The 27,710-nt window shown below is 36.2% G+C and overlaps 3 protein-coding genes across 6 annotated transcripts; all 3 read left to right on the top strand.

The window, feature by feature from the left end:
• The first annotated feature begins 526 nt into the window (after window positions 1-526).
• LOC132285815 (formin-like protein 5) lies at window positions 527-8,662 on the top strand. The gene is made up of 5 exons (XM_059788042.1): window positions 527-954; window positions 1,997-3,194; window positions 6,917-7,117; window positions 7,215-7,366; window positions 7,637-8,662. Exons 2-5 carry the CDS (start codon window positions 2,024-2,026, stop codon window positions 8,240-8,242), a joined length of 2,130 nt encoding a protein of 709 aa, XP_059644025.1. The 5' UTR covers window positions 527-954; window positions 1,997-2,023; the 3' UTR covers window positions 8,243-8,662.
• A 1,277-nt stretch (window positions 8,663-9,939) lies between these two features.
• Window positions 9,940-13,049, top strand: LOC132285816 (large ribosomal subunit protein eL30-like). The gene is made up of 6 exons (XM_059788043.1): window positions 9,940-10,034; window positions 10,130-10,176; window positions 10,307-10,412; window positions 10,650-10,751; window positions 12,621-12,689; window positions 12,773-13,049. The coding sequence occupies exons 2-6, from the start codon at window positions 10,156-10,158 to the stop codon at window positions 12,811-12,813; spliced, it is 339 nt and encodes a 112-aa protein (XP_059644026.1). The 5' UTR covers window positions 9,940-10,034; window positions 10,130-10,155; the 3' UTR covers window positions 12,814-13,049.
• A 2,240-nt stretch (window positions 13,050-15,289) lies between these two features.
• Window positions 15,290-23,012, top strand: LOC132283040 (uncharacterized). Of its 4 annotated transcripts, none has more exons than XM_059784915.1 (8): window positions 15,290-15,623; window positions 15,788-15,985; window positions 19,080-19,327; window positions 19,434-19,589; window positions 19,753-19,909; window positions 20,146-20,288; window positions 20,457-20,492; window positions 21,804-23,012. In XM_059784915.1, exons 2-8 carry the CDS (start codon window positions 15,910-15,912, stop codon window positions 22,608-22,610), a joined length of 1,623 nt encoding a protein of 540 aa, XP_059640898.1. In that variant the 5' UTR covers window positions 15,290-15,623; window positions 15,788-15,909; the 3' UTR covers window positions 22,611-23,012. The 4 variants fall into 4 exon arrangements, with proteins under 4 accessions (XP_059640898.1, XP_059640897.1, XP_059640899.1 ...); XM_059784916.1 differs by adding an exon at window positions 18,464-18,594 and having other exon boundaries at window positions 15,299-15,985; XM_059784914.1 differs by having other exon boundaries at window positions 15,290-15,985.
• The last annotated feature ends 4,698 nt before the right edge of the window (window positions 23,013-27,710 follow it).

Here is a 27,710-nt window from a genome sequence, read left to right as displayed (position 1 = left end):
TTTAATTGAAAATGTAACGAGACTCTGTCAAAATAGAGAGAGTTAATTCTTTGCATCTTCAGGTTCAGTTTGGTTCTTTTCTAATTCAAATCGAAACTTAATTATTTTTTTAATTTTTAAAATTCAACCGAACCTGAACCATTCCATCATAGAACTGACACAGTTTGATTTTGGTTCGATTCAGTTCACCAATTTTAATAGTTTTTTACACACCTTAATTTGCAGAAGCCATAAATTTATTAGATTATCAAGTGGTGTCAAAAAAAAAAAAAAAAAAAAAAATCATTTCAATTAAAACTAAATAAATTTAATAAAACATATAAAGAAAACCCAACAAAATTTTTGAAGAGACCAAGCAACTTCTATCCAAAAACTATTTACGGATTTCTCGGAAGGATACGCTTTGGAAAAGTTGTGGTTCGTTGATCACCACCCATGTGAGTCAAGACATAGCCCACTAGTCATAGCCCATTAATAGGGGTATTTTAGGTATTACGCGGACTAGTTAATTCCCTCTGTCCTCGTCCCGTAACTCCCATTTCTCTTTAGAGCGCGCGCACACATTAAACCAAGAACCACAATCAACCCTAGAAGGGCTCGTCCTTTCACTTCCCCCATCTCGAAAACGCTAAGGAAACCCGAGTTCTTCTTTAACATTTTCGCATTAAATCGTCTTCTGTTTTCACCCCCATTTTGTTTTTCATGTTTTATTATTTGTTTTAGATTTGTTTTCAGGAAACAGAATCCAGTCGAAGCAGATTTTGGCCCTTGTTTCGAGAGGGCTCTAATTTGTTTCTGCAATTGCTTTCCGTATGTGGGTTACTCCGGTATGTTTTTGTTCTCTCTTGTCTAATTTTCTGTTCTGATGAAATTAGGGTTTCGTGTCTCCACACATCAATCGTAAGGAAGTGTGGACGTTTCTGAGCGTTTGGAGGCCGTGAATCCAACATCACTGTGAGTACCAACTCAATATTTTTTCATATTTTCTTTTGCTTTTCTTTATACTCTTATTTTATGGAATTATCGGTCTTTTCTGTACTTTCAAGTCTTGAAACGATCGATGGTTGGATAAATTAGGGTCTTCGGAGGTTTATGTTTCTTCAAGATTTCTCTCAGACAACTCTTTCTTTGTGCTTTTGGTTGTTTAACAGAAAACATTTTCCCAGGAAAAAAACTAATTACAGTTGTTGCAAGAATCATGATAAAATGGGTGGTACCATAGAAATATTTCTGTTAGTGGGTTTGTCCCCATATCTTCAATTCAATTAATGGGGTATATAGTTCTTTACCCATGAAACACTCATAGTTTGTTCATGGTGAAGATCTATGGTCAAACCAAGTGGAGTTAAGAGATTATTGTGTGGTATGGTTGTTTTTATTCATCATGAGATTTGCAATTTATTCTCATGGGCTCATGGCTTGAGATGGTTTGTTTATGTTTCACAACAATTTCTGTTATGAGATTATTGTTGCAATGTAACAGACTGCGTCCATTTTATGACTAGTGATGGTTGTGGTGTTGTGGGATTTCTACATGCATGGAGGGTAATGATGATGGTTGGTTGCTAGTGTGGTGATGATGGAGGGTGGTTGGGTATAATTGTTGTGGTGCTGGGAGAAATGGTGATAAACTGGTTTATGTTTGTGTAGACGTTTTGTCAAATATATTGGAATATGTTTGCTTGGCAGTTCTTTAGTGTGATCATAGGGGAAAAAATAGATTGGCAATGGTGGTAGTGTGGCTAACAGCGGTGTGATGATGCTAGGGTTGTGTTCCCCTCCCCACCCCCCTCCTATTTAGTTTGTAATCGAGAAAAACAATATTGTATTCTATAGTTTCATTTGCTTCAGTAAGTGAACTTATTTGTTTAAGTAACTGATTGTTTTTTAAGATATATTTTCTTTTTATCCATCACTGTTTCAGTTATGTTCCTTACTGTTCTACTTACCTTTTTTTTGTTTATGGGATTATTAACGCATTAAACATTTTAATCAGGGTGGGGTTTTCCTTGAAAAGGGAAACATGGAACACGACAAATTGTCATTGCTTTCTCCAGTTCTTGACAGCAGACCAATTGATCAATGGAAAGTTACAGAACTTAAAGAAGAGCTCAAGAGGCGGAAATTGGCTGTTAAGGGGTTGAAAGAAGATTTGATAAAACGGTTGGATGAAGCAATTCGGAATGAAATTGAAGTTCCGGGAAACATTGATAATGTTTTTGTTGGTATTCCTCATACTGAGTCCGAGTCTGAACTTGCTGATACAGTGTTGGTTGGGGCTGAAACAGCTAGGGATGTGATATATAATGGTGATAACAGAACCGGGGTGGATGGTGTAACTGTCCAGCTTCACACTGACGATACTGCAGCATCACTAGGTGAAGGAGAATTTCAGGATGGGGAAGTTATAGGAAGTACTGATTCTGCTAGCAAAGAGGAGCTGTTAATTCATGCAACTTCTGTGGAAATGAGCATTACTATCTCCAAGAATGTGGTTTCTGAAATTGCCTTGAGTGCTCAGGAGTCACAGAACAATGAAACCCCGGACGAGAGGGGGAATTTAGAGCCCCAGCTGGAGAATGTGGATCCAAAGTCTTCTCATGAGGATGTCAAACTTAAGTCTTCTGATCCAAATAACCAGGTATCTGAGATCAGCCCTGTTTTAGGGTTTCAAGTAAAATCTGATCTTATTTCTCCTGATTCTATCTCAATTAAAGAAAAGAATGAACTAAAGGAAAATTTAATTGCTGATAATGTTACATTAGATCTAGATATTAAGCCTGAGATGGTGAAGCCATCATCCACTAACGTTGTCCCTGATGGTGGCGAACTACATCCAATGGATGTTGAAGAGCCACTTGAGGATAAGGTATCTGTTGAGGAGAGAGATGACGATAATGCTGAAAATGCAGATATTAGCAAGAAAGATGGTAATGCGGATATTAGTTCTTCAGAAAAGTTACACGTAGACCGAATTATTGATGATGGTTACATGGAGGAGGATTCATTAGAGAGTAAAACAATTGAATTTCCTGTTGAAGTAGGAGATAGGGGTGAGAAAACTGAAGTACCTGTGGTGAAGGAGGACGATCCTGTTGATGTTGTGGGGGATGATATTCCTGCAAACAAGAAAGACATTCATGGTAAAAATGAGAATGGTCTTGTTGCACCCACCGTGAAAAGAAAGTTTAAAGGTAAGCTTTTTTGCTTCTGAAGGCTTTTCTATCTGTTTCATTTTTTCGTGCCTTTGATATTTTATTAATTTAATTATTTTGTTTGTTTGTTAGTTAAAGGTTGTCTCTCAGGGTGTGCTAAGTATATCATTGTTGATCTAGTATCGACAATGCTTGTAGATTTTAATATTTAGCAGATCTGTGTCACTTCTTCTGGATTTTAATGTATGCCATGCATCCGTAAGGTTTTTATTGTATTTGTCAAAATTTATTTATTTATTTATTTTTTTTTGTGGGGCTATGAAAGCAATAATAAAAGTAGAGAAGGCATATAGATGAGCAAGACACTGGTTAAATTGGCGGTGCCTATGTGCATGGGCTGATAAATATTCTGCTTGCTTATGTAGTGCTCGTGCCTCGACTGTCAAACATTTTAATTGGTCTGGTATAGGGGTTGAATGCATACACTTAGTATGTACAATAAATTAAACAATTCTGGGACTCAAATTACTTTTAAACTTGGTAGAATGAATGTTATGCATGTCTTTGAAGTAAAAGGAATAACCACATTTATAAATATGTTTTGACTTGTTTACATTGACTTTAAAACATTAAGTTTCCTCATTTTTTTAAGCACTCCATGTTGCACTTTGCTTGCAGCACTGAATTATTATCTTCTTGTTTTCCATAATATTTTGCTTGTGTGAGCATTTGCTGACTGGTGGTGGGGTGGTTTCAAGGTTGAGGAGGACATATACATAACTTTAGTTTAGGCACAGTTTAAGAAATGCTAGTATTATGAAATAGGATTAGTGCTGGTTTAATTAGGCAATTATCTGAGTTGTTTGGTGGCGATGGGATTTGAAGATGAATTCTGGTTAACAGTGGCTCTTTGTATGGAGAGCTTTTAAAAAAGTCCAAGGAATGTGTTGAAAGATATCCAGATTTTAGGTAGTTCTTCCGGTGGCACAGCTATTATAATGTCATCCATATTAGAGATGCCGTTATTGTATAATTGGGTGTTAGTATTTGACATTATAATATACGGGTCATTGGATGCATGGCCAGATTATGATTTTCAGTAGTTGGCGGCAGTCAATCTAGTTTTGCTAAGAAAATCAAAATTTTGATAGAGCACAACCTGTGCTGTTCCGAATAGACTGGTTATAATGGATAAGGCGGATCTATAGATAACTATCTCTGCCTATCTGATGTGATGATTGATGCGTGATGATGAATCAATTAGGCTGTTGTACTAATTGCATTATAAATAAAAATACTTTATTTTATTTTATCGTGCGAGGATGCTGCCATGGTTTGAGCATTTTTATGCTGGATGAATAAGCAAAACTTGGGTTACAAAGAGGAATACATGAATGAAGATGCTGGTATATGAAGCTAGTTTAGGTTTGTTTCATGTTTGATTGGAGGATGGATGCTAGAATGGGAAGTTTGAATTCAGACAAGGATCTAAAAGAATCAGAGGGCATCAATGTAGTGTTTGGGGAATAAAGGTTTTTAGATTGCCTTGTCCACTTCTACTAAACATGTCCTCTGCCTTATGTGTTGCGCTTTTTTTCTTATCAAGCATTTACAACATCAAAAATTGACTAAAAGCAGATCAGAATATAGTAAATGGAATCTCTTATAAAAACTGCAACATGAATTTGCATGCAATTTCAGTTAGGATCAAGTGTCCGACATCTTTAGTTTTGTGAAGAAGAAAAGGTTGTTTATACCTTCTTTGCAACCCTAAAAGAGAAATCTAGTTCGGCCTGCTTGTTATCATTATTAGAACTGTTTTTTTTTTTTTCCCTCCCCTTTCCTTTTTCAATTTAAAAATTAGCATTTAAAACAGAAACATGTTTAACATGGTCTTTTGGATTCTCCTTTTTAAATTTTCTCTTAGGCCAGTATAGAGACATTTAAAGCACCTCCTTTTTTATTGTTTCCAAAAGCTCCTTATCATTTTTGGTTACAGTGTTTAAAAGATTTGAAGAAAAAAGCTACTGAAATTTTTAAAATTGGTCTCACTGAAGTTTTTTTAAAATGGGAAGCTTTCAGAAAAGTAGTTGTGTTATGTGCAGAAATTAAAATTTCAGAATTTTTATCAAATAGACCCTAAAAAAAAATAAAAATAAGAAACTTCTTTTTATATGCATTTGTTGTTTATAACCTAAGTCACATGATTCGCCAAAGAAGGTCGGCGATTTGCGTTCCGTGCACGAATTTCCGAATTGAGAGCGAATTCGGCAGGAATTCGCGAACTCGTTTTTGGGAATTCACGAATTCATTTTGAGAATTCGTGAACTCATGTTTTGGAACGCGGATACAAATATTTCGCATTCAACATCCGCCACGTGTACTGTCCAAGCATCACCGATGCAAGAAATCACCCATCTCTTTCATGAAATCCGACCTCCTCCATCTCTGACAAGAAATAAGAAAGAAGAAACCAATATTTTAAGAAGAAATCAAACCTTCCGATGCTTGACCTTAAGATTTAAGAGAGATATGAAATGACCAGATCCATGAAAGAGAGAGAGAGAGAGAGAGAGTTGTGTGACTGGCATCTAGCGGGCTGGCGCTGCCGGCGGATCATGCGATGGTCACGGTGGTGTTGATTTGCGGAAGAGGACTTTGCTGCTGGTTTTACCGTTTTAGTTTCAGGTTTTAGGGTAAGGAAACCAATTATACTAGTACATTGGATAAAGTTTTATTTGGATGACGGGTTGAGAACAATTATACTACATTGGACCGTATTAATGAAATGATGCTTATTGGGCCGAACTTATAATAATAAGGGTTAAACTTTTAAATGTAGAATAATAATATACATGGGTTTTAAAATTAAAGAGCTTGAATATATATATATATATATATATATATATATATATATATATATATATAAAATATAGACGCTCTCAAGACGCTCCCGCTCTCAAGTATTTTGGATATTGACGCTCTCGCGCTCCCGTTCCCTCTCCCGCATTATGTGACTTAGGTTATAACTTTTGCCATCTTTATTTTCAGATATCAAAGCTATCAGAATATGCATTTGAAATATAAACCAAATAAGGTCGATAACAGCTTCTAAATATGTGAGGTTCACGAACATAGTTCTGTGACAGTATGCGAAGAGGCATAAGAGAATTAATAAGAGAATTTGCAATTAGATTTTTAGTGATGATTAAGGTTGGGAAGATGAGTAAGGGTTGCGAGTTGATTAGATTTACCTTTATATAACTCGATTATAATAAATAAGATGGGTCCAAGGTAGGCTAGCTGACCCACCAATACATATCCAACAGGTAAAATTAAAATTGAATAATTGATACAATTTAAATATTAAACAGATTTTTCTTTTGTTGTTTTTATATTATATAATAGTTCGAGATAACTCATTTCATTAAAATATAGGTTACTCATATCATTTGGTTGACTTTGGATGTTCATGCATACCTTTTTGATTACTTGGGAAAATAATGGCGATGCCTTGTTGATAACAAACCGTAGGCTCCTTGTTGCTTATTATTAAGAAACAGTTTAGGGATGGCAAGGCAACTTTTTTTTTTTTCATAAGCAAGCAACTGAATCTTTAGGTTGTCTGAGAGTTGCATAGTTAATTAGTAATGATTCCTTACTCAGCAGCTTATGTTACACTATTAAAGTTGTGTCTTATTTAACTTGGTCTTGGGTATCTATGGTCACTGGTCATACCTGTTAACAAGCTGTTTTTACAGACCAAGGAGTAGTTGGGAACATTGAGACTTCAAAGAGGCATCGCAGGTGGAGCTCTGAAAGCCTCAAAGTTCCTGAGCCACAAATCATTACTCTTCCATCTTCGACTACTCCTAAGGATACATTTCCATCTAGTGCTCTGAGACGCAACTTTGCTAGATCTGTCTCTACAGTTAGTGAAGATGCACCCAAGGAACATGTTGGTGAGTTCTCATGGTTCTTCTTATCTGATATTATATTTGTTCAGGAATGTTTGCTTCAGTATTTGAATGGTGTCATTCCCTTTATTTTTTTTAACAGTTCCTCCATCGCCAAGAACTCCTACAAATTCTCTCAGAATTGATCGTTTTCTGCGGCCTTTTACACTAAAAGCCGTGCAAGAACTTCTGGGAAAAACTGGTACTCTCACCAATTTTTGGATGGACCAAATCAAAACCCACTGCTATGTCACTGTATGTTTTTTACTCTCTCTCTTTCTTCCCTTTGCCCCACCCAAAAAAATAAAATAAAATAAACTCTTTTCACGTGGTATTATTGTCATGATAAATTAGTGGTTTTGATATAAATGTGGAAGTTTTTTTCTTTCTGGGGATGGGGATGGGGCTGGGGCTGGGGCTGGGGCTGGGAACATGGATTCTCCCTGTTCATCCTCAAGGTTCCGAAGATCTTTGGAGTGAGAAATAACTGAACCACGTTTTTTGGTGATTACTTTGTTGATGCAGTATTCATCAGTGGATGAAGCCATAGCGACTCGGAATGCTGTTTACGACTTACAATGGCCTTCCAACGGAGGACATCTACTGGTTGCTGAGTTTGTTGACCCCCAGGAAGTTAAATTGCGGGTGGACCCTCCTCCTCAATCTCTGGCAACACCTGTCAGTACTGGTCCTAACATTCCTTCTGCTCCACCCACCTTGCTGCCTCAACCATCTCCCCGGCAACATGTTAAGAGGCAGCAGCTCCCACCTCCACCACCCACCTTGTTGCCTCAACCATCTTCCCGGCAACATGTTCAGAGACCTCAGCTTCCACCTCCACCACCCATCTTGCAGCCTCAACCATCTCCCCGGCAACATGTTCAGAGGCAGCTGCTTCCACCTCCACCACCTCTACCCCATCCGCTGCCATTGTCTACCCCTCCCCCAGCAAGGGAACGTCTTACTCTACCACCCCCACCTCCACTTCCTGAGAAAGTTGACCCTCCAGTCATCACTCTGGATGATTTATTTAGGAAAACCAAGGCAAACCCGCGCATCTACTACTTACCGTTGTCTGATGAGCAAGTTGCAGCAAAGCTGAAGGCGCAGGGAAAAAATGCCAATCTGTAGGGATTAGGCTGTTACTTATACCAGCTGCTATTCGGTTATTCTAACGGATTGGTCAGTATGTAAGATAATGGTTAGAAAGTATCATATAATTGCGTCTTTGCAGGTCTGCAGGTGTTGCTTGTAGGAAGGAACTTTTCCAGGCGAGGTACTGGAGGCGCAGGTTGGTAGATGGATTTGGGTTTTCTGGAAGACTGCTTTGGTTTGAAGCCGAGTTTAAGATGGGTTTAGAACTCAATGAACTGTTATATTTTTGTATGTGAGTGGATTGGCTCAAGTTTGGTCTCATATACTTTCACTGTTGAGCCAGAGGTCCAACGTTATTGAACTCCAACTGTTAGCATCTAATTACTTAACTGACAATATTTTGATATCCATCTTTATAGACAGAAATTTATATATCCACAAAATGTTGAATTTAAATTTGTGGCTTTTGTAGACTCATGATTATTTTCTGGCGCTTGTGAAATTGTATGGTTGTAGCATTTTCAAACCTCCGTGCTTTGTGTTTTTAGAAATTATTACTAGGTTGGCTCAGGTTTTACTACGGAATTATATTTGCTTAATGACCGAACCTAGCGTTCCAACATGGTTAATGAATATTTTGCAATAGATCACGTATGGAACGTGTACTTTTGAGCTGCTTGTATGTAAAAGGAGGAGGATATATCAACCTAGCATCTAGCATATGGCACACCTTTTCTTCTCAAGGGCCAGTTAATTTTTTATTTTTTAAATTCTTTGTTTGATTTATATTGTAGCATTTATGTTATAATTTTAGTTTAAAATCTCATGTGTATTATTATTGTTCATCGTGTAAGATTTAATTTATGTTTTAAGTCAGCTTCTGAGCTCTATATGTGTTCATGAGATACCAACAAGGTATGAGCATTGGTACAGCTACTGAGCATTGGTCTATTTATCCAAAAAGTTGGTCTATTTATCCAAAAAATTAAGCTGTTAGGTAATGTTACATGCTCATCCATTTATATCCATTTCATTTTTCGTTCGAATTTGGTGTGGGACAAGTCTTTCCTTATAATATTCTCCCCCACTCGAATTCTAACGCCCTGTTGCGGTAAGACCATCCTGTCTATCCGGGTGGCTCACCTGGACGCCTTTTGGGTCGGATGCTTGGCGTGGCACGGCACCGGATCAATGATTGGGTTTGGCTTTGATATAAATTATACCGGGTTGACGTTTGTGCATTTACCAAAACACTTAAGTAACTAAGTAGCATTACATTTATATTTATTTCACTTTTCATCTGAATCCAACGTGAGACAAGTCTCCTGTATATAACAATTGGGCACCCAAAAGTTGTGGCCAAAAGTTGTGGAGCGGCACTATTTACCCTATTAAAAGGATATGAAATTTAAAAATGATTTACTTTGCTCTGAATTTTTAAACAAGAAAATTCTTGTTTTCTTCTTTTGATTCACATGATGAAATTTTTTTTTTTTTTTTTTTTCCCTTCCCACGGTATTTCAAAATTAATCAAGAGTCATTATTACACGTGATGGACTGTTGACACAATGAAAAAAAAAAATAATAATAATAAAATAAAATTCCAACATTTTTTAAAAAAAATTTATTTTTAACTAATGCTATTTTTTTCAGGTTTTTTTTTCTCCCAATTATCGAGTCTGCCGATGAGCGAATATAAGAGTGGGGCCTTTAAAACCACGTGAACGGCACGTGCATCCATATGCTATTTATTGACTCGTGTAAGCCTTTCCCACGCCGTTGCGGCGACTCTCTAGGGTTTCATAACTTACCGAATAACCCAGCAACAGTAAGATCTATCGATTACTTTTTTTCTACGTATTTTCCGAGCATCCAAACACAAATTTACTCACATTCTCAGTCGATCTTCTTCTATTTATACAGGAAAATAAACCCTCGTAGAACCACACATGGCGGCGGGAAAGAAAACGGTAAGATCTCTTGTTTTTAATCAATTTGATTTGTTTTAATGTTCTGTTTTGTTTATCTTCGTTGTGATTGTTTTGTAAAAGATATATATATATATATATATATATATATATATATATTGTGATTTTGTAGAAGAAGACTCATGAGAGCATCAACAGCAGGCTCGCTCTTGTGATGAAGAGCGGCAAGTACACGCTTGGTTACAAGACAGTGCTTAATTCCCTTCGACATTCCAAAGGTTTGTCCCTATAACCCATTATCGGTTTTTATTTCTGTCCTCCCTGTTTGGTTACTGAGAAAAATTACAGAACGGAGAAGAGTGCAAAGTCCTAGTTCTAAAGTTCTCGTTAATTGAATTGGATTCTTATTGGTCCTTGCAGTAAACACGTTAATATTTTTTATTTTACATCTTTTTTTATAAACAATCTAGAGATCCTGATATTCAGATTAATCGATCGTTTGCTGGAAATGGCAGGAAAATTGATAATCATATCTAACAATTGTCCACCACTGCGGAAGTCTGAGATTGAGTACTATGCAATGCTTGCGAAAGTTGTGGTCCACCATTATAATGGAAGTAAGTGCTTAATCTTGCTGATAAATGCTCATGTACTGCTTACTTTATTCTCACTCATTTTATGCTGTCAGTTAGATTTGTATTTATAGTAATTGCTCTGAAGAGGGTCTTTACCACCGCTCTTTGTCTATACTGTTACATTGTTTTTGTAGTTTTGGATAGTGGGACTTTGGAATCTAATGGGGAACTGGTGATGAAATGTGTTGTCAAGGTGTTTCCGCCTTGTCTTGCATTTGTGTATATGTAAAATTTGACACACAAATGTATATGGAACATAAGCCATTGATAATGGTGGAACATGTACCATTTTTCACCCTTTTTGGCTTCAAGGATACGCCTTGTCCATCTAACTTCCTGTTGGAAATATTTGATCCCGTGCGATGATTTTGTGCAACAAATTGGTCAGGGTTTGAGTGAAAGTTCTACCTTGAACTGTCAGTGGGACACACACTCTACAGAATAGAGTGGATTTTGTGAGATGGGGTGAAGGAGGCACTCACCAATCTTTAGGGTTATTGCATTCATCAATTAAGGTTTCATAGTTTATATGTTTTGATCCATAAATGACCTTTTTGAAGTTCATAAACTTTTTTTGTGGCACTTACCTTAAATTGACATTCTAATGGAAATAGGACACCAATCACCATTAGGGTCTATTGCATTCATCAATTAAGATTTCAAAGTTTATATGTTTTGATTCATAAATAACATGTTTGAAGTTTATAAACTTTTTTGTGGTACTTGCCTTCAATTGAAAGTCTGATGGAAATAGGACAGGACACTTTGGTTGATCGAGGGATAAATTAAATGCTACTGACCTTTTGTCAATTGATCGACCTTTGGCTTGATTGATTGAACTTTGCAAAATTCAATCCTTCATATTAAACAGAATCTCTTCTAAATACTGCACATTAGAAATTGGAGTGAGGCAACCTAGAACATATAGATTATGTTTTGAGTGCATTATGACAAATCCTTGATAGAAGTTTGTTTCTTTAATTTATCAGTGCATATAGCATGATTACTGTGTCTTAGGTTTTGATTATTAACTTGTGCTGTGTTAATGGATATTTAAACACCAATAAGGAGTTCAGCATAACAGGCAGTTTGCTTGGATGACTAGTCAAGGAGATTAAGTGCTTGTCGAGACGTAGATTACATGAGGAGCAATATATTGGCGGCATAATAATCTAAAATTCTATTTTTGACCAGTAATATCATCGAGTACTTGTAGAAAGCATTCATTTTATCTTAATTTAATTATTCAACATATAAAGTGTTCTGTTCCCAATGTTTATTTAAGTAATCAGGGACAGATTAGCCTGAACTTCAAATAGGGCTATGACATCCTTCTTCAATTTATCTTCTTCTGTTGTACTATTGATGAACTACAAACTACTCGTTTATTCGTTCAACATTTTACCGGAACAATATTGTCCATTACTGCTTTACAAGCAATTCCTTTTGGTTGTGAGTATACCTGAATCTTTCAGGTATTGGGTTAGTGTGTTAGATTTCGTTTTCTTTCATATAGTCTGCTTAAATTAAATAAGAGAAACAAAAATGAAGTGAATGATTTTTCCTTGAACTAGCGTTATGCATTTTATTTCATTTTTTTTTTTCGTTCTTTCCTAGAATCACAGTGTAGGGATAGTGTTTTTTGCCACTCGTTGTTTTCTTTGCCACTCTTCTTTCTTGATCGATTGTTTGCAACCTAATTTCTTCAGGAAATCTTGTCTATTTGACATTCATGGCTAGAATATAGAAACTTTTTATGATTTGTTGGTGTAATTAATGCGGACAAATTTAGTGTTCTACGTATTAATATCTCTCTCTCTCTCTCTCTCTCTCTCTTTCTCTCTCTCCCAGACAATGTTGACTTGGGAACAGCATGTGGCAAGTATTTCCGCGTGTCATGCCTTAGCATTGTTGATCAAGGTAGAAAAAAATATTTTATTAGTGTATTAAGTGATATTCTATTGAGTGATGACCTTTCTACAAATTGCATTTTTGTCATGCAGGTGATTCTGAAATTATCAAAACATTGTCTGGTGATCACTAAGAAGATTGGTGTTGATGCATTTCTATATCCCCTCGTGAAACAATGATTATTAGCATGATGTTTATTTTTTTCGGTTCAGAATATCTTATAGAGACCTGATAATTTGTCACCATCCAAGCATGTTTTTTTCTTCTTTATTTGTGGACGTGCCTTTTGAATTAGCAAATGTGATTTGATGCTTCACTGACAAAAAAGGATGGATGAGAAGAAGCTGATGATATCTTTATTGGGTTAAATTTTCCTTTGGATGCTTAGGGATGATGATTGCCTGTGGGTTACTTGATACAGTTAAAATGTTCTAGGCATTTGTATCCGGAGTGTTTCAGAAATCCCAGGTACAAATGTTATTGGCGTCCATGGCTGGATATGCATAGAAGGACAATGCAGCTTCCTATTTTAGAGGAACATTTCATCAAGAACTTAGCTCTTCTCTTTTTCTTTTTTAATGACCACGATGGTGGTATTGGGCCTCTTACAACAGCTCATAATCTACTACCGGACACATGTAGTATCCTCGTCCCACCAGATGATTACTCAGAATTTTTGTTTTTTTGGGAACTCTTGTGGGATGTGAGGTGAGAGTGTCTTTGCCATTAGGCTTATTTTCCTGGCCCTCTTCTTTTTCTATGTGGAAGTTGGAGTTTATGTTTGCTCACTTGTCTTACCTACCAAATACCAAAATAGAGTAGATTAAATTAAGGTGGCCTTTTATAACCTTGTAGTAACTCGTCGCTTTAGTATTGCATTGCCATTTGGTACGATTTCTGGTAGTTCCTAAATGATTCTTCGTGACTCAATTTTGTTATGAATGCCTCAAAACTTCTTAGTTATTTTAAATAAATAGTAACAAATGACTTTAAAGATTTGCTTGTTTTAGAACTATTTCCAAATCATTGTTACTATCATATTGCAATGCATTTACCCAAAAACCCAAATTTATTCACTAGGCTGGTAGAGACTAAAAAGGGATATATGTTCCAATTTTCACATAAGGATCTTGAATTTTTTTATTTATTATATATATATATATATATATATATATATATAATGAGGAATGTTAGCCACAGTGTATTTCACCCCTTTATCATATAGTTAAAGCAATCCAATCATTTTGTGCAATAAATGCTTATACTTTTTCATTTAGAATAATTCTCTTTATAGTTTTTATAAATTTTTATTAGCACCATCAACGAACAGATAAAGAGTTCTATTCTACGCCATCATTTTTGTCTTAATTTCATATGAATATCAATCACATGAATTCTTTTTCTAATTTTTCCTATTGCATGCCATTTCCCAGTAGTTTAAAACTTAAAAAGAGTTTCATGGGCTATATGGTAAACTATGCAACCATAAAATTCCTTTTTAATTTAAAAAGGAAACTATGTTCTTTTAATTCAACTAGGAGCCAAGATTCATAAAGTATTTTTATGTACTATTTAATTATAAATTTATGAAAAAAATGTATATAGGAAATGGTTATAGTAAGTATATAGATTAATATAAATATTTTTATTTATAAATCTAAAATATGTAATAGAAAGAGTGTTATTTTTGTTTTATGTTAACTTAAATTTTCTAATTATTATGATAATTTTAAATTTTATGATCTCATCTACAATGAACTTAATTTCAGTATACTGATATTTAGCAGTATCAATTTCAAAGTTTGAAAAACAAATTAATTATTAATTTTCTTTTAATTTCATTGTTTTTATTTTCATTTTTTTTTATGTCCAAGCATTATTTTAGGATACTTGACTTCTTGTTGGTGGTGTTATTACTTATTAGTCATTTTTTTTTGATAACCTACTTATTAGTCATTTGATAAAAGTAAAAAAGGGCATTTTTTTAATGGATATTTATGAGCATTTAATTGCTTGCTTCTTGTACAAATGAGTAAATGTGTTGGCACCAAATTAAGAGCGGGCTGTCACAGACGTTGTTACACATTGTTCATATTTTATTTCTGACAAATTATATTCCTAACGTTCTCTTTTAAAAATATACATTTTTTATTTTTGACTTTGAAATAAGTGGAGATGCCACCATACCAGTAAAATAACGAGCCAAACTAAAAAAAGCAGCAGCTTAGTAGTGGGATTGAGTTCCGCCAGGAGTATGGATGTGTGAATGTGTTATCACAAATTTTAAAAAATTGGTGCCAAACTCATATTTTGCGCGAGTTTTATTCTCAAGCTTTGTACACTCATTATGATATTTGCTTTTGTGTGATTTAAAATTTTCGGCCCTAACCCCTACTCCTCCTTCTCAGGTCTTGCAAAGGAAAAACATGAAAAAACTCCCACTCCCACTCCCACTCGGTCTTGCCGAGGAAAAAAACAAACAAACCAAACCGATTTGGTGTTTCATTTGATAATTCATAACTATTTTTATTTAAAAATAAAATAATAAAAATAAAAATGGGTTTAGTGAAAAAACATCATGATGTGCCCGTTTAGACAACACCCTTTCTCTTCTGCGCTAGTTCAAGAATAAATATATATAAAAATTACACACTCCTATGTATAGACACAAACCGGAATTCTACATATTGGCCCGGTTTTGCTTCCACAGAGAATCCTACTCTGCAACTTTCGCTCTCTCGCCGTCCCTCCCGCCGTCCCTCCCTCCCTCCCTCACTCCCTCAAGACGTTTATTCTATGTGTAAAACCAGAAACGTTTATGGTCCTAGGGTTTATAGTATCTCTTACCCTTCTTCTCGTGTCGTAGCTGATCAAACCCTCGTAATCTATTCAATCTCTCTCTGTGTCTGAAGCTCCATTCTCTGCGATTCGTCACTTGTCCTGGTATGATTCGCCGTTTTCTCGAGCACTGGTTCTAGGGATTTGTGAAGTGTACTAATGCAATTCATCAATTCTTTTTAAATACATCTCATTCTCATATCTGGCCTCTTCTCTGCATTTGTTTTGTTGTTCCTTTACAATTGAACTTTGTCTTACATAATTTTTAGGGTCTAAAGATCGATGCTTTGATCAGTAGGGATTCAGTACGATTAAATTAGGGGACTTTCGGTGCTTTTTCTTTTTTATTTTTGGTTGGGGTGTGGGTGGTTAGAGGCATTGTTCAGGTGGGATGAATAGCGTCTTCAGTGAACAGATACTTGCAGACAAGCTTTCCAAGCTCAACAGCACTCAACAGTGTATTGAAAGTATCCTTATTCTTCTTTTTCTCTCTTTTTATTTTTATTTTTATTTTTACCATATAACTTTGATTGATTTATTTTGTTAATGTGCATGCTTGGATTTGTTTGTCTGATGAATTGGAGTAATTACATAAATTTCATTTCTTGTGGCATTTTGGTTTCTTTAGTTTCTGCCTTGTTATTTTTTCCCCTGCTTCAATGGCTTGGTAAATTTATATTTAAAGTTATTGATACTCTCTGCCCAAATTTGACCACAACTCTTATGGCAACTTGTAGTTGCTTTTGTAGTAGTTGATTTAACACAAATGAGAAATGATGGTCATTTTGTTGAACGTTGTCCTAAGAAGTACGGATACTGGTGATGCACTTGTATCGTGTCACTATTGAATACCAATACTCCTTGGATACTAGCGGAGACGTGTCCGATACTTCCTAAATGTATTCATGATTTTAAAATATATATATATATATATATATATATATATATATATATATATATATATATTTTGTTTTAAGACATATCTGATACCCAGATACTTCAACCACGTATCCGATACTTCTCAGATACTTTAGAATACATATTAAACAAGTTTTGGACAATAAAATGTAATTTTTCCTACCATATAATCATAGCATAATTGTTAAGAAAAGTTCAAAATTTATTTAAAAAAGAAGATTTGATATATATATATGATTTAGTACAAAATTTAGAACATATTAAGGTCTCTAACTGGTTTACACTACCTCGTTGGTGGTTATCTGAATTTTAACCCAACATGCAAATGCTTAAAACATAAATTTACAAGGGTTTTTTTTATTTCGTTTTTGTGGATGTTAAGTCGGGGAGGTAACAGGAAAAGTACTGTTTCTACCTGCCTTCATGTTTGTCAAAATGTGATTATGGCCTCTTTTTAATTAACTTCCATTCGCATTTTGCAACTGTTTTAGTTATCAATCTATCTCATTGAATTATATTTACATTTAACAAAAAAGACAGAAAAGAAAATCTGTTTGGGATTATAATATTTAATTATTCTTCATCCCTTTTTGGGGCTTGCTAGAATAGAATTTGAATTCTTCTAAGGAATGGCAGACATAATCGGAAAGAAATTTGGTACAATAAGTGGGTTCATTTAATTTACAAGGTTGGACAGTGATAATCATATTTCAAATGCAAGATAAGTTTTGCTTTATTGTAACAATGGAAAGCAATATAAAATAATATATTATTCGATGTACATTTCGTACAAGTTTCATTAAGTTTGCCCACTGGAAGTTCTTGATGGTTAAGAGATCGGCCATTCTTACGTGTTTCTGGTAGTTCCATTCTAATACTTTGCCCTATACAGGCTATATGAGGTAAGAGTAAGAAAATTGTGTATCTCAATGTTATATTTTATTTTTCAAAAGAAATCCAAGTTGCATGGATATTTTGTATTTTTTATTTATTTAATATTACTATTATTTTTTGGAAAGAGGGGGTGGGGGGGTGGGAGCTGTGGGTGGGGGTGGGTAAGGAGTTGAATTTATGTTGTATATGGCATTAGACATTGACACTTTTTGGACACTCCTGAACACGTCTTTAACATGCTTTGGACATGCCAATAATTTGAAAATAATTTCTTCTTCATAACTGTGACTTGACCTACAAGGAGAGTAGCACACTCTTGCACACATCTCTGGCATACCTTAGATGCTGTGGCATGTAGACATATAGAGAGAAAAACACAGTTATTAGCATATATAGTAAAATTTATAAACCTGAAACACCTTTAAGAATAGCACAAGGAGCAATAATGCAAGTTCCAATTGAAGGGTGACGGGGATAAGGAAGAAGAGGAGAAATTGAGGAATTACATTAATGTGTGTATATGCATATTTTATGTCTGAAATACATCAATTCTTGTCGTATATAGACATTCCATTAGTTACATTACCCTATTAGGAAGTGATATCTAGGATCCTTGCGTTACACGCTTTTATGTATTTTGATGATATGCAACCAGTTGACTTAAAAGGATCTACAATATCTAATTGCTAGTCATTTTTTTGGATTAAATTTATCCTGTTTTGGGAAACCTTTTAGTCAACCATTAACGTTTTATTGTGTTTAAAGTATAGATGATTTGAAAATTAGACACAATATTGCATGAGTAGGAATCATTAGAAACGTGACCTGCTTTAAAAATTGAACAGGTGAGACTAATACGGGTTTCAGTCGAAAAATGGAAGGAATAGGAAGGAAGAGGACAAAGCAGTGAGCTGTCACACTTATTTCAGTGTGTATATGCAAATTTTATGTCGCATCACATCAATTCTCTTTCAATGTCTAAGTTCTACTGTCTATATAAAAAAGTATTTACCAAAAATAAGAAGTTCTATTTTTAAACCCTTAGCTACAATTCAATCTTTGTAAACTTTTACTTGCCAAACAAATAAAAAAATAATCCTTGTAATCTTAAACCTTTGTCTCTCCTTTTTCAGCTCATCTGCGATCACGTTTCTCTGAGATGCTTCAGATATTTGTTTTGCGATTGGTGAAGCCATCAACTCATTGAAATTTTATTAGCTAATAGGGATTATGCTAAGGCCTCCAGGACATGTTCATTTTCAAAGTTAGTTATTGTTAAATTTTTGTTCATTGTGTCGTTGTTGTTAAAGAAGATTTCATTTATTCTTACTGGGTTGCAATGTTGCATGCGACTTAAGTAGCACATCATAGCAGAAGATACTGTATTTTTGGCAGTGATTGTTCTTATTTGACTGCAAACTAACATTTGCTTCTATATATGGAGAGAGAGGAGAGAGACATGTAGGAATTCTGTGACCTTCCCTGGTTCAATTTGATTATGAAATTTGCGAAATACAATGTTAATTGTTGAAGTTAATTTTGAGTATTTGGTAAAATTGATTGAATCCAACTTTTGTTGACATTGTTATAATGTTATTCTACGTTTAACCTAGATGTACTCAACCTTGATTCATTTTCACTTTGAATTTGTTGTGCTTTATATTGTGATCCATTTAAGGAGGGATTAACAAATTAGCTTCTTGCAGTATGATTTATGACAGTTTTTGTTGTCTTGACTTTCGTGTGTAGCTTTGTCTCATTGGTGCATTTTTCATCGGAGCAAAGCGGAACTGGTTGTTGCAACATGGGATAAACAGTTCCATAGTTCGCAGATGCTTCAAAAAGTTCCCCTTCTGTATCTTGCAAATGACATCCTTCAGAATAGCAAGCGCAAAGGAAACGAATTCGTTTCTGAATTTTGGAAGGTTCTTCCTGCAGCACTTAAAGATGTTGTTGAGAAAGGCGATGAACATGGAAAGAATGCGGTCTCCAGATTGGTATCCCCTTCTATGTTTTTTCTTGGGACATCAGACAATAGTTGGCTTATCAAAAAATGCAAACCAAATTGGTTATCTGTTTAACTAATGCTTAAATAATTGATAGGTTGATATATGGGAAGAGAGGAGAGTATTTGGGTCCCGTGCACGGAGCCTTAAAGATGTAATGCTTGCAGAAGATTTGCCTCCACCCTTGGAGTTCAGCAAAAAACGTTCTCGTTCTGTCAAAATAACAAAAAGGGATTCACGCTCCATAAGGACGGTCAGGACCAGAGACTCATGCAATTCGTCTTCCTCCTCCTCCTCCTCCTTCTTTTTCTTTATTTTTTTAATCTATAATTTTGTATAAATTGGGCATTTAATTACTTTCTCTTAGTAAATTGAAATTGTATTGCTTCCATGTAAACTGTTGCTTCGGACTCTAGAAATTGACAATTGGAGGGGCAGCAGAGAAGATAGTCTCTGCATTTCACTTTGTGCTCGGTGAACAACTTAGTGAAGATGAACAGATGAGTAAATGCATGTCAGCTGTTCACCACATTAGGAAGATGGAGAAAGATGTTGATCTGGCCTGTAGCAAAGGTAGGCTGACAATGATTTTGCAGTTAATGTCTGCCATGGCATTTATTGAAAGGGTTCTCTGAAGTATTTAATTTGGCATCCTTGACTTCGTGTCCTCTAAATATATATATGTATTTTTTTCCTTCTAAAGGTGTTTGCATAATTACACAAATTTTTTTATTCCAAAGGTGTTTTAGTAGTCATACATCGATGCTGTCCCCAATTGGGCATCTAAGTGTAGTTTGTTTTTTACACAGCAAAGGATCCAAAGCGAAAAACTCTGTCCAAAGAAATAGAGGAGGAAGAAAATCTTATGAAACAGTGTATTGAGAAACTTAAAGTAGTTGAAGCAAATAGAGTGGCCCTTGTATCTCAGTTACGAGAAGCCCTACATGAACAGGTACTTGGTCATTTTCTGTATTTTGGGAAGTGTTACTTGTTCATTTTTTTCTAATTACAATTTGTTATAGCATTTATGAGCAAAAAGTAAGGCCTATTCAATATTGTATGCAATTTGAAAATGGTATGCATATGAAACTGCATGGGCTTACATTTTGAAAATTTTCAGGAGTCCGAGCTGGAGAATGTTCGCACACAGATGCAGGTATTTGTTCTGATAACTCTGCCCTGAATAATAGTTTCTTTTCTCCCCAAGGTCATTTGTTTCTATTTTTCTTTTGGTTTGATAAATGTGGTGCCTGTGCTCAGTGTGTATACTGTATAAATCACACTCCTGTTATGTGCCAAAAACAGCATAAAAGAAATTGTAATTTTGTTTGTTCACTGTGTGTACTTATATGTTATGGGATGTATGCCTTTTGAGTTCTTGATAATACTTACTAAGCTGGTAAAAAGTCAAAACTATTGCTGAGACTGGAAATATTTTATTTAAGCTTTTTGAAGCTTTTTGGTTTATGTATAGTCACACCAGAAGTGGACTTGTTTCCTGAACATTGCGAAAATGTAAGTAAGTTAAAAATGAAGTGCTGATAATGGAATAATTACCTTTAAATATGGAATTACGTTGGGATGTGCTTTTGACTTGTTATGCATTTAACATCCTGTTCTAATAGTGTTGGGTGGTTTCAATTGAGATATGTTGACCCAGCACCATATTCAATTTGAGGAATATATCATCATAAACATTGTGTACAGAGATCATTGCCAGATTGTTGTCAAACCTGTCTTGGCAAAATGAAAAATAGTACAGCTGGTGGAGAAGGCTGGCTAAATAGGCAATGGATGCTTTGAAAAGGTTTGCCAGCAAGAGTTGTTACTTTAGTGGTTGGGCTCTGGGGCTGCTTTGCTTCATTATGGAGTGGTCCAATAGCAGCCTAATTTTTCGCGTCAGCTTGGGCTCTAGGGCTGCTCCTCTCCTCTACTAGAGAGGTCCAGTATCAACCTGATTTCAGACATCAGGGGTTACCCCGCCATCGTGGGGCAGATGCTGATGTGGTTCAAATTAAGCAGGTATCGATCTGGTACTGCAGTGGAGCTGAATCCTAAATTTAGGGCGTTAGAAAGTGACTGGAGAATTTGTTTAACTATTGTTCTGAACCAAAATATAAATGTCCTTTACTCCTTTGTGACTTCAGTTCTTTTTAAAGGTTGTGACCATTTTGGAGTTGAGGGTGGCCATGGACCTACTGTGTTTTCGTGTTGCTCAGGTCCAACCTTATCAATTCTGACATTCGGAAAAAGGAAATTTGAATCTCTTATGTAACCACGATATTTATCACTTGTGGGTAGAAATAAATTACTCTAGATTTGCTAGATGCAAATAATAAGTTCCTAGTATTTCTCATTGAGGCTTCAGCTGTTGACATGGTTATCTAGAGAAAATGTGTTAATACTATTAGGACACTATCAAATAAGCCAACCTGATGCTGATGTATCACTTTTAATTCTTTTTCAGGTAGCACAGGCGCAGGCAGAGGAAGCCAACAACATGCGGAAGCAGCTTGATGATGAAAATTATGTTGGGGTTTTAAAACCATTAACTACAACCCCACCATTAACAGATGCAAGCGCAAAAGCAGAACAAGCACCAAAGAAGACAGCTGCTGCCATTGCTGCCGAGGTTGCTGATAGGCTTGCAGCTTCTAGTTCCTCTCAATATATCATGTCTTCTGTTCTCTCTACATTTGCAGCCGAGGAGGCAAAAAGTGCAGGGTTGACGAAGGCCTCCACAGTGTCCAATTCTTTCACATCAATGCCCATCAATTTGGTTACCAATTCAATGCGGAAAGCAGAACAACCCAATTCCATTTCAGATCCCAGTGCTTTTATGTCAGGACAGGTACTTGCTGCTCCACCAAGCAATCCGTATCAATCAGTTTTGGTGCCGCAACCAACCATGCAGACTCAGACCCCCACCTCTCAAGCCCAATACCATATACTTCCTAACCCCCAGTCTCAGCAGTATTTGCAACCGTCAGGGGCAATAATGAGTTCATATGGTTATGGTAGCATTACACCCTTGCCTCCAGGACCACCCCCGCCCCAACTCCAACCCCAAATGTTGAGTCCTCTAGTGCCTTTGAACCAGCAATCGTTGCAGGTAACTCAGCCGCTAAATTTAGTTCATCAACCATCAGCATTAACGCAGCAGCAACCAATACTGTTACCTCATCAACCACCAGCACCTCCTAGTTTTCGACCTGTTGGCCCTGTTCAACCACCTGGTATGGTGTACTATTCTCATCCTCATCATACTCAGTGACAATTATATAGACATTCCAATCAGTGCGACAGTGTTGTTTGCAGAAGCATTTTCTGGACAATTTTGAAAATTTGTCTGTGCAAATTGGGGTTGCTTTTGATGATAGATATAAAGAGAGGTCCGACAATAATTATAAAGTTATATGCATTTAGATAGCAATAGATACTGCAGATGAAGAGTAGTGGCCTTTCCCATTACCAGGCTGTGTTAGAATTAGGGTTGGGCAATCTTAGTGTCCCATCTTTTGTTCATTTTTATGGTCTTCATTCTTCTTCTTCTTTCTTTTTTTTCTTTTTTTTTTTTTATACTTGTAAAATGATGATTTAGAGGCAGAACAATTTTGTATTGCAAATCAAACTAGATAAAGGCATTTCCTTTTTATTTGAAGACTTTGTTGTGTCTATGTGGAATCATCTCTATTTCTATGGTGTGCTGTCTCTATTTTGGAGAAATATTTTTATTTTTTCACCTTCAGTACATATTTGTCATTAAGATGGGCAATTAGGGAAGGGTTGATAAGCTATTAAGCATTTACATCTATTTTGGTGTTTTTTTATTTTATTTTATTTTTTGTTTTCATTATTGGCCGGTTTTAAGGTTTTAAGTGCATTGGGCTTCTTAGTCTGTATCTTTTTTTAGTTGGGCTTAAATACCAATCTTAGGGCTGCAGGTCTATGTTGGCTCTCTTCCTTACTACGTGCATATTATACCAACATCTATACCATTGTTAATTTCAGAATAATAATAAAACAAAATAAAATAAAATAAAATAAATCCTCAATTCTCTCATCATTGAATAAGATGCAGACTGGGCATTACCTTGCCCGAGTTGGTGGAGCGCTACCCATGTTTGAGTCATTTCTTTCCCAAATTTGTCGGGATAAAAATAAAATAAAATAAGGAGGAGGATACATAGGACTCCGTATATAATTATGAATAAATACTTATCAGTCATTTGGATAAATAAGAAACTTAAAATTAATTATTGATAAATATATAATTAAAACTAATCAGAACATATTTGACTTTTTTGATGTTGAGCTTAGTTCTTCTATTATCTTATTTTTTGTTCACAATGCATTTTTTTTTTTTTTTTTTCGAAAAGTTCACAATGCACTTTCAAAGCTCCTTTACACGAGTTTTATCTTTTAGATTTTTTATTCTTTATTTTAAATTATATTACTTACCCCCAAAAAAATAGATATAAGAGTTTAGTGTTGTGTTTGAAATTTTATTTCTAAAATTTTAAGTGAATTGATTTTATGTGTAAAACAAAATAAAGGAGGAGGTTAATAATGTAAATTTGGTAATTGAGACAAACTGTCTTAATTTACTAAGAGTATCTGTAACACAATCTTTTAGATTTGGTATGATTTTCCATAAGTACGTTGTAAAGATTTTCCATAAGTACCACGGAGTATTAATTAGTACCCAAGTAAATATCATCCTATTCCCACAGCTCACAGGTATCTCTCTCTCTCTCTCTCTCTCTCTCTATATATATATATATATATATATATATATCTTACTCCAGAATGCCGTCTTAGGATTTCTCTACAACTTGAAATCTAATAGAGAGAGATTTCCACGGGAGGGAGGGGCGGTGTAAAGGCTTTCTTGGAGAGAGAGGGAGAGGGAGAGGGAGAGGGAGAGGGGGGCTTTTTTGAAATCTGATAGAGATATCTTCTATTAATTGAAAAGGTAAAAGGTAAAATGAATATTATATTAATTGAGGAGTATTTTCACACATGTTGAAAAGAATAGGAGTGTTTTTTGTAAATGTATATTTCAGGTTTCTTGCACTTACCCTATATAATATATATATATATATATCTCCCTCCATACCCAGTAAGCACACACGAGAGACTGCTTTTTGTTACTCACACTACAAGGCATCTTAATTAGGGTTCTCACTAAATTGGACAGAGGGGCGGCATTCTTGAAATCTGATAAAGAGATTTCCAGATAGCGAGAGAGAGACTAGAGCGCATAGTTCTTCCTCACCCACCCATTACGCGGCGGTGTCGTTGTTGGTGTTGATTGACGTGTAGAGACAGATAGATCAGAGCAACGCGACGGTTTCGTTGTTGGTGTTGATTTCATATATATACATGCACATATATTTGTTTAGCCTTTAAAGACTAAATAGTAGTATTCACTCTAACACAGTCATGGTATAATTTTCAGATTGCCTTCTTGTTACTCACACTACAACCACTGTAATTAGGGTTTCTCTACAAAGGAAGGGGCGGTGTAAAGGCATTCTTGAAATCTGATAGAGAGAGAGATTTCCAGACAGAGAGAGAGGCAGTGTAACATTGCAACCCAGATTTCAAGGGGCGGTGCAACATTGCAACCCAATTTTCAGATGGCTCCGAAACTAAAGAAAACTTATAAAGAAGGAATTTATAAGAAACCAAACGGCTTGATATATTAGTTTTTAGAAGAAAAAAAATTGTTTGGAAAAGAATGCCTTTGACTTATCCACTCTTTGTGGTGTTGATGTTTGTATAGTTGTTTACGGTCCCAAATTGAAGGACCACCGTCCGATTGACGATCAGTATCCCTACATGTGGCCTAAAAATTTTGATGCAATCCGACGCATGTTCACATCATACGAGCAACAATCTCATGAAAATCGTAGCAAGTGAATACCTGATTTGTCTCATTTCTTGGAAGAAGACAATCCCAACAACAAAGAGGAGGAGGCGGCGGCTGATGATCATGAAATTGATCCTCAAGGTAGTAGTGCTTCTTCAGTACTTGTACAAATGGAGGACAAGAAAAATAATGACGATGATGATGAAAAAACCACCAAGAATATCAAGTACCCTACTTGGGACCATCGGTTTAACAATATGTCTGAGGAACAATTGATAAACATTCATACCAAATTGGAGGAAATGTTTGAAGCCGTCAAAACTAGGGTTCAATTCTTGAAGTCTAATCACCAAAACCTAGAAAACTATTGGGTTAATTACAACGACACCCCCTGAGGTTTGCCATATTGACAACAATATACAACTTAGTCGTTTTTTAAACAAAGACATCCCTCAAGTTTGCAAACTTGAACAATGATACCCCAAACATGATGAAAGTACATGTTTACCCTTTGACCATATAAAATGACCAAATTATCCTCGATCAAAAAATCCCTTCTTCCAAATTTTTTATCTTCCCGTTCCTGTGAGCCCTTCTTCCCCACCGTCCATCAAAGCCGCCACAGGCCACAGCCGAGGTCATCACCGTCCCGCTGTCACCCTCATCCGAGCCATCCACAACCGCAATCTATTACCCTCCTTGAGTCACATATGGTCTATTTGATGATTAGAAACAAAGCTTCAATATTTCAGTTAGTGTAATGTAGATTATTGAGTCAATTTGAAGATAGATGGAGCTAGAGTTTGGGTGAAAAAAAATTTGCAGAAAAGATAACAGGGGTGGTGCGGAGTGTATGGAGATGATGGTGGATGGGTAGATTGATCATTTGGTAGTTAAAGAATCTTCAGCCATGCCAAGGTGGGGATATCTAACTCTTTGTTTTTTCTTCTTTTTCTCCTCTTTGAATGTCCAAACATTAGAAACAATATCAAACTGAATATGAAAATAAACTTTTGCAATTTGAAACTTATAGAACACCTGGATTAATAAAAGGATGATACAGAGCTTGAATTTTTGCTACAAAATATTATAATAGTATAATATTTGATTGAAATGGTCAAAGCGATATGAAATCTACTCCGACGCGCTTTCTCTTAGAATCCTGTCAAAATCCCACCTTTCCCGACGACAGGCTCAAGAACCACAACATCATTGATTCGGTCCTGGTGAAGTCGAATGGGAAGCTCAAGACCCAAAACGACGTCGATTCGGTCTCGGCGAAGTTAGATTGTTATATTAAGGACGCAGACGTTTTGATTAAGAGTGGGGTCCTCCACGATAAGGTCATTTTGAGGTCGTTTTCGACGACGAGGGAGCTTGCACGAGTCAAGGATCGGAATTTGATAACTCGGTTGCATATTGAGTCGAACTGTCGAAGAACTCAGTGATGGTGCTTCACGGTATCGTTCCGATGCTCATTGATAGAACTCCATCTTTTCCGGCGTATTCCATTCTTGCCGTTGTTTGCTTGGAGCATAGAGAGGTTAGAGAGAGAGAGAGTACAGGGTTTGAGAAAGCTTGCTGCCATCATCCGCAAGCTCACAGCCGAAGCCGCAACCAGCCTATCACTGTCACAACCAGCCCATCTCCACGCCGGGGTTCACAAGCCCATCGCCCATGGGCCAGCTGTCTGCCGTCCCTATCTCCCCACCATTCGAGCCGGCTGCCATCAAAACCAAGCTCGCAGCCACCTCCATCAAAACTGATCTTCTTCTTCACGGCTGACTCCTCCACGGTCGTCGCTTTCTCCACAGCTGCAAGCCGCCTTCGCCATCATCCACGGCCGAGTGCACCGCCGCTGCCATCTCGTCGTGAACCAGACCATCACGGCTGAGTCCTCCCCACAGCCTATCGCCGGCACCACCTTGCCCGAACCAGCCCGTCCTCACCGACAGCTATGGAGCACATTTTTTTGTCAAATATTTTATTCATATAAGGCTGTGTTTGGTCGAGAGGGAAGGAAAGAGAAACGACAGAAAGAGAGAGAGATGAGATGAGAGGGTAGTTTGGTCATTTTAGGTGAGAATTAAAATATATCTTAGGGCATATTAGACATTTCATATCACTTAAGGCTGTGTTTGGCTCCCTTTTTTTAAAATGGGGTGTCATTGTTCAAGTTTGCAAACTTAGGGGATGTCTTTGTTCAAAAAGTGGCTAAGTTGTATATGGCTGTCAATATAGCAAACTTCAGGGGGTGTCGTTGTAATTAATCCAAAACTATTCTGGTTATCAAAACTAGGGTTCAATTCTTGAAGTCTAATCACCAAAACCTAGAAAACTATTCTGGTTATTTCATGCCGTCATCAGACCCTATTATTGACAACCCAATTTCTTTCTTCAGTGATCTCGACGTACCCGTTCCGTTAGATCTCTCACTTGGTGGTGGTGCTTCTTCTTCTTCTTCTGGTAGCAATGTCACATACACTACTCCAACTTTTT

This window comes from Cornus florida, unplaced genomic scaffold (assembly GCF_030987335.1).
Source record: "Cornus florida cultivar Cherokee Brave unplaced genomic scaffold, ASM3098733v1 CherokeeBrave_3.0.0_Hap2_Chr11, whole genome shotgun sequence".
Lineage (NCBI taxonomy): Eukaryota > Viridiplantae > Streptophyta > Magnoliopsida > Cornales > Cornaceae > Cornus > Cornus florida.
Note: the sequence above shows the minus strand (reverse complement) of the source record. Positions and strands in the feature narration are given on the sequence as shown.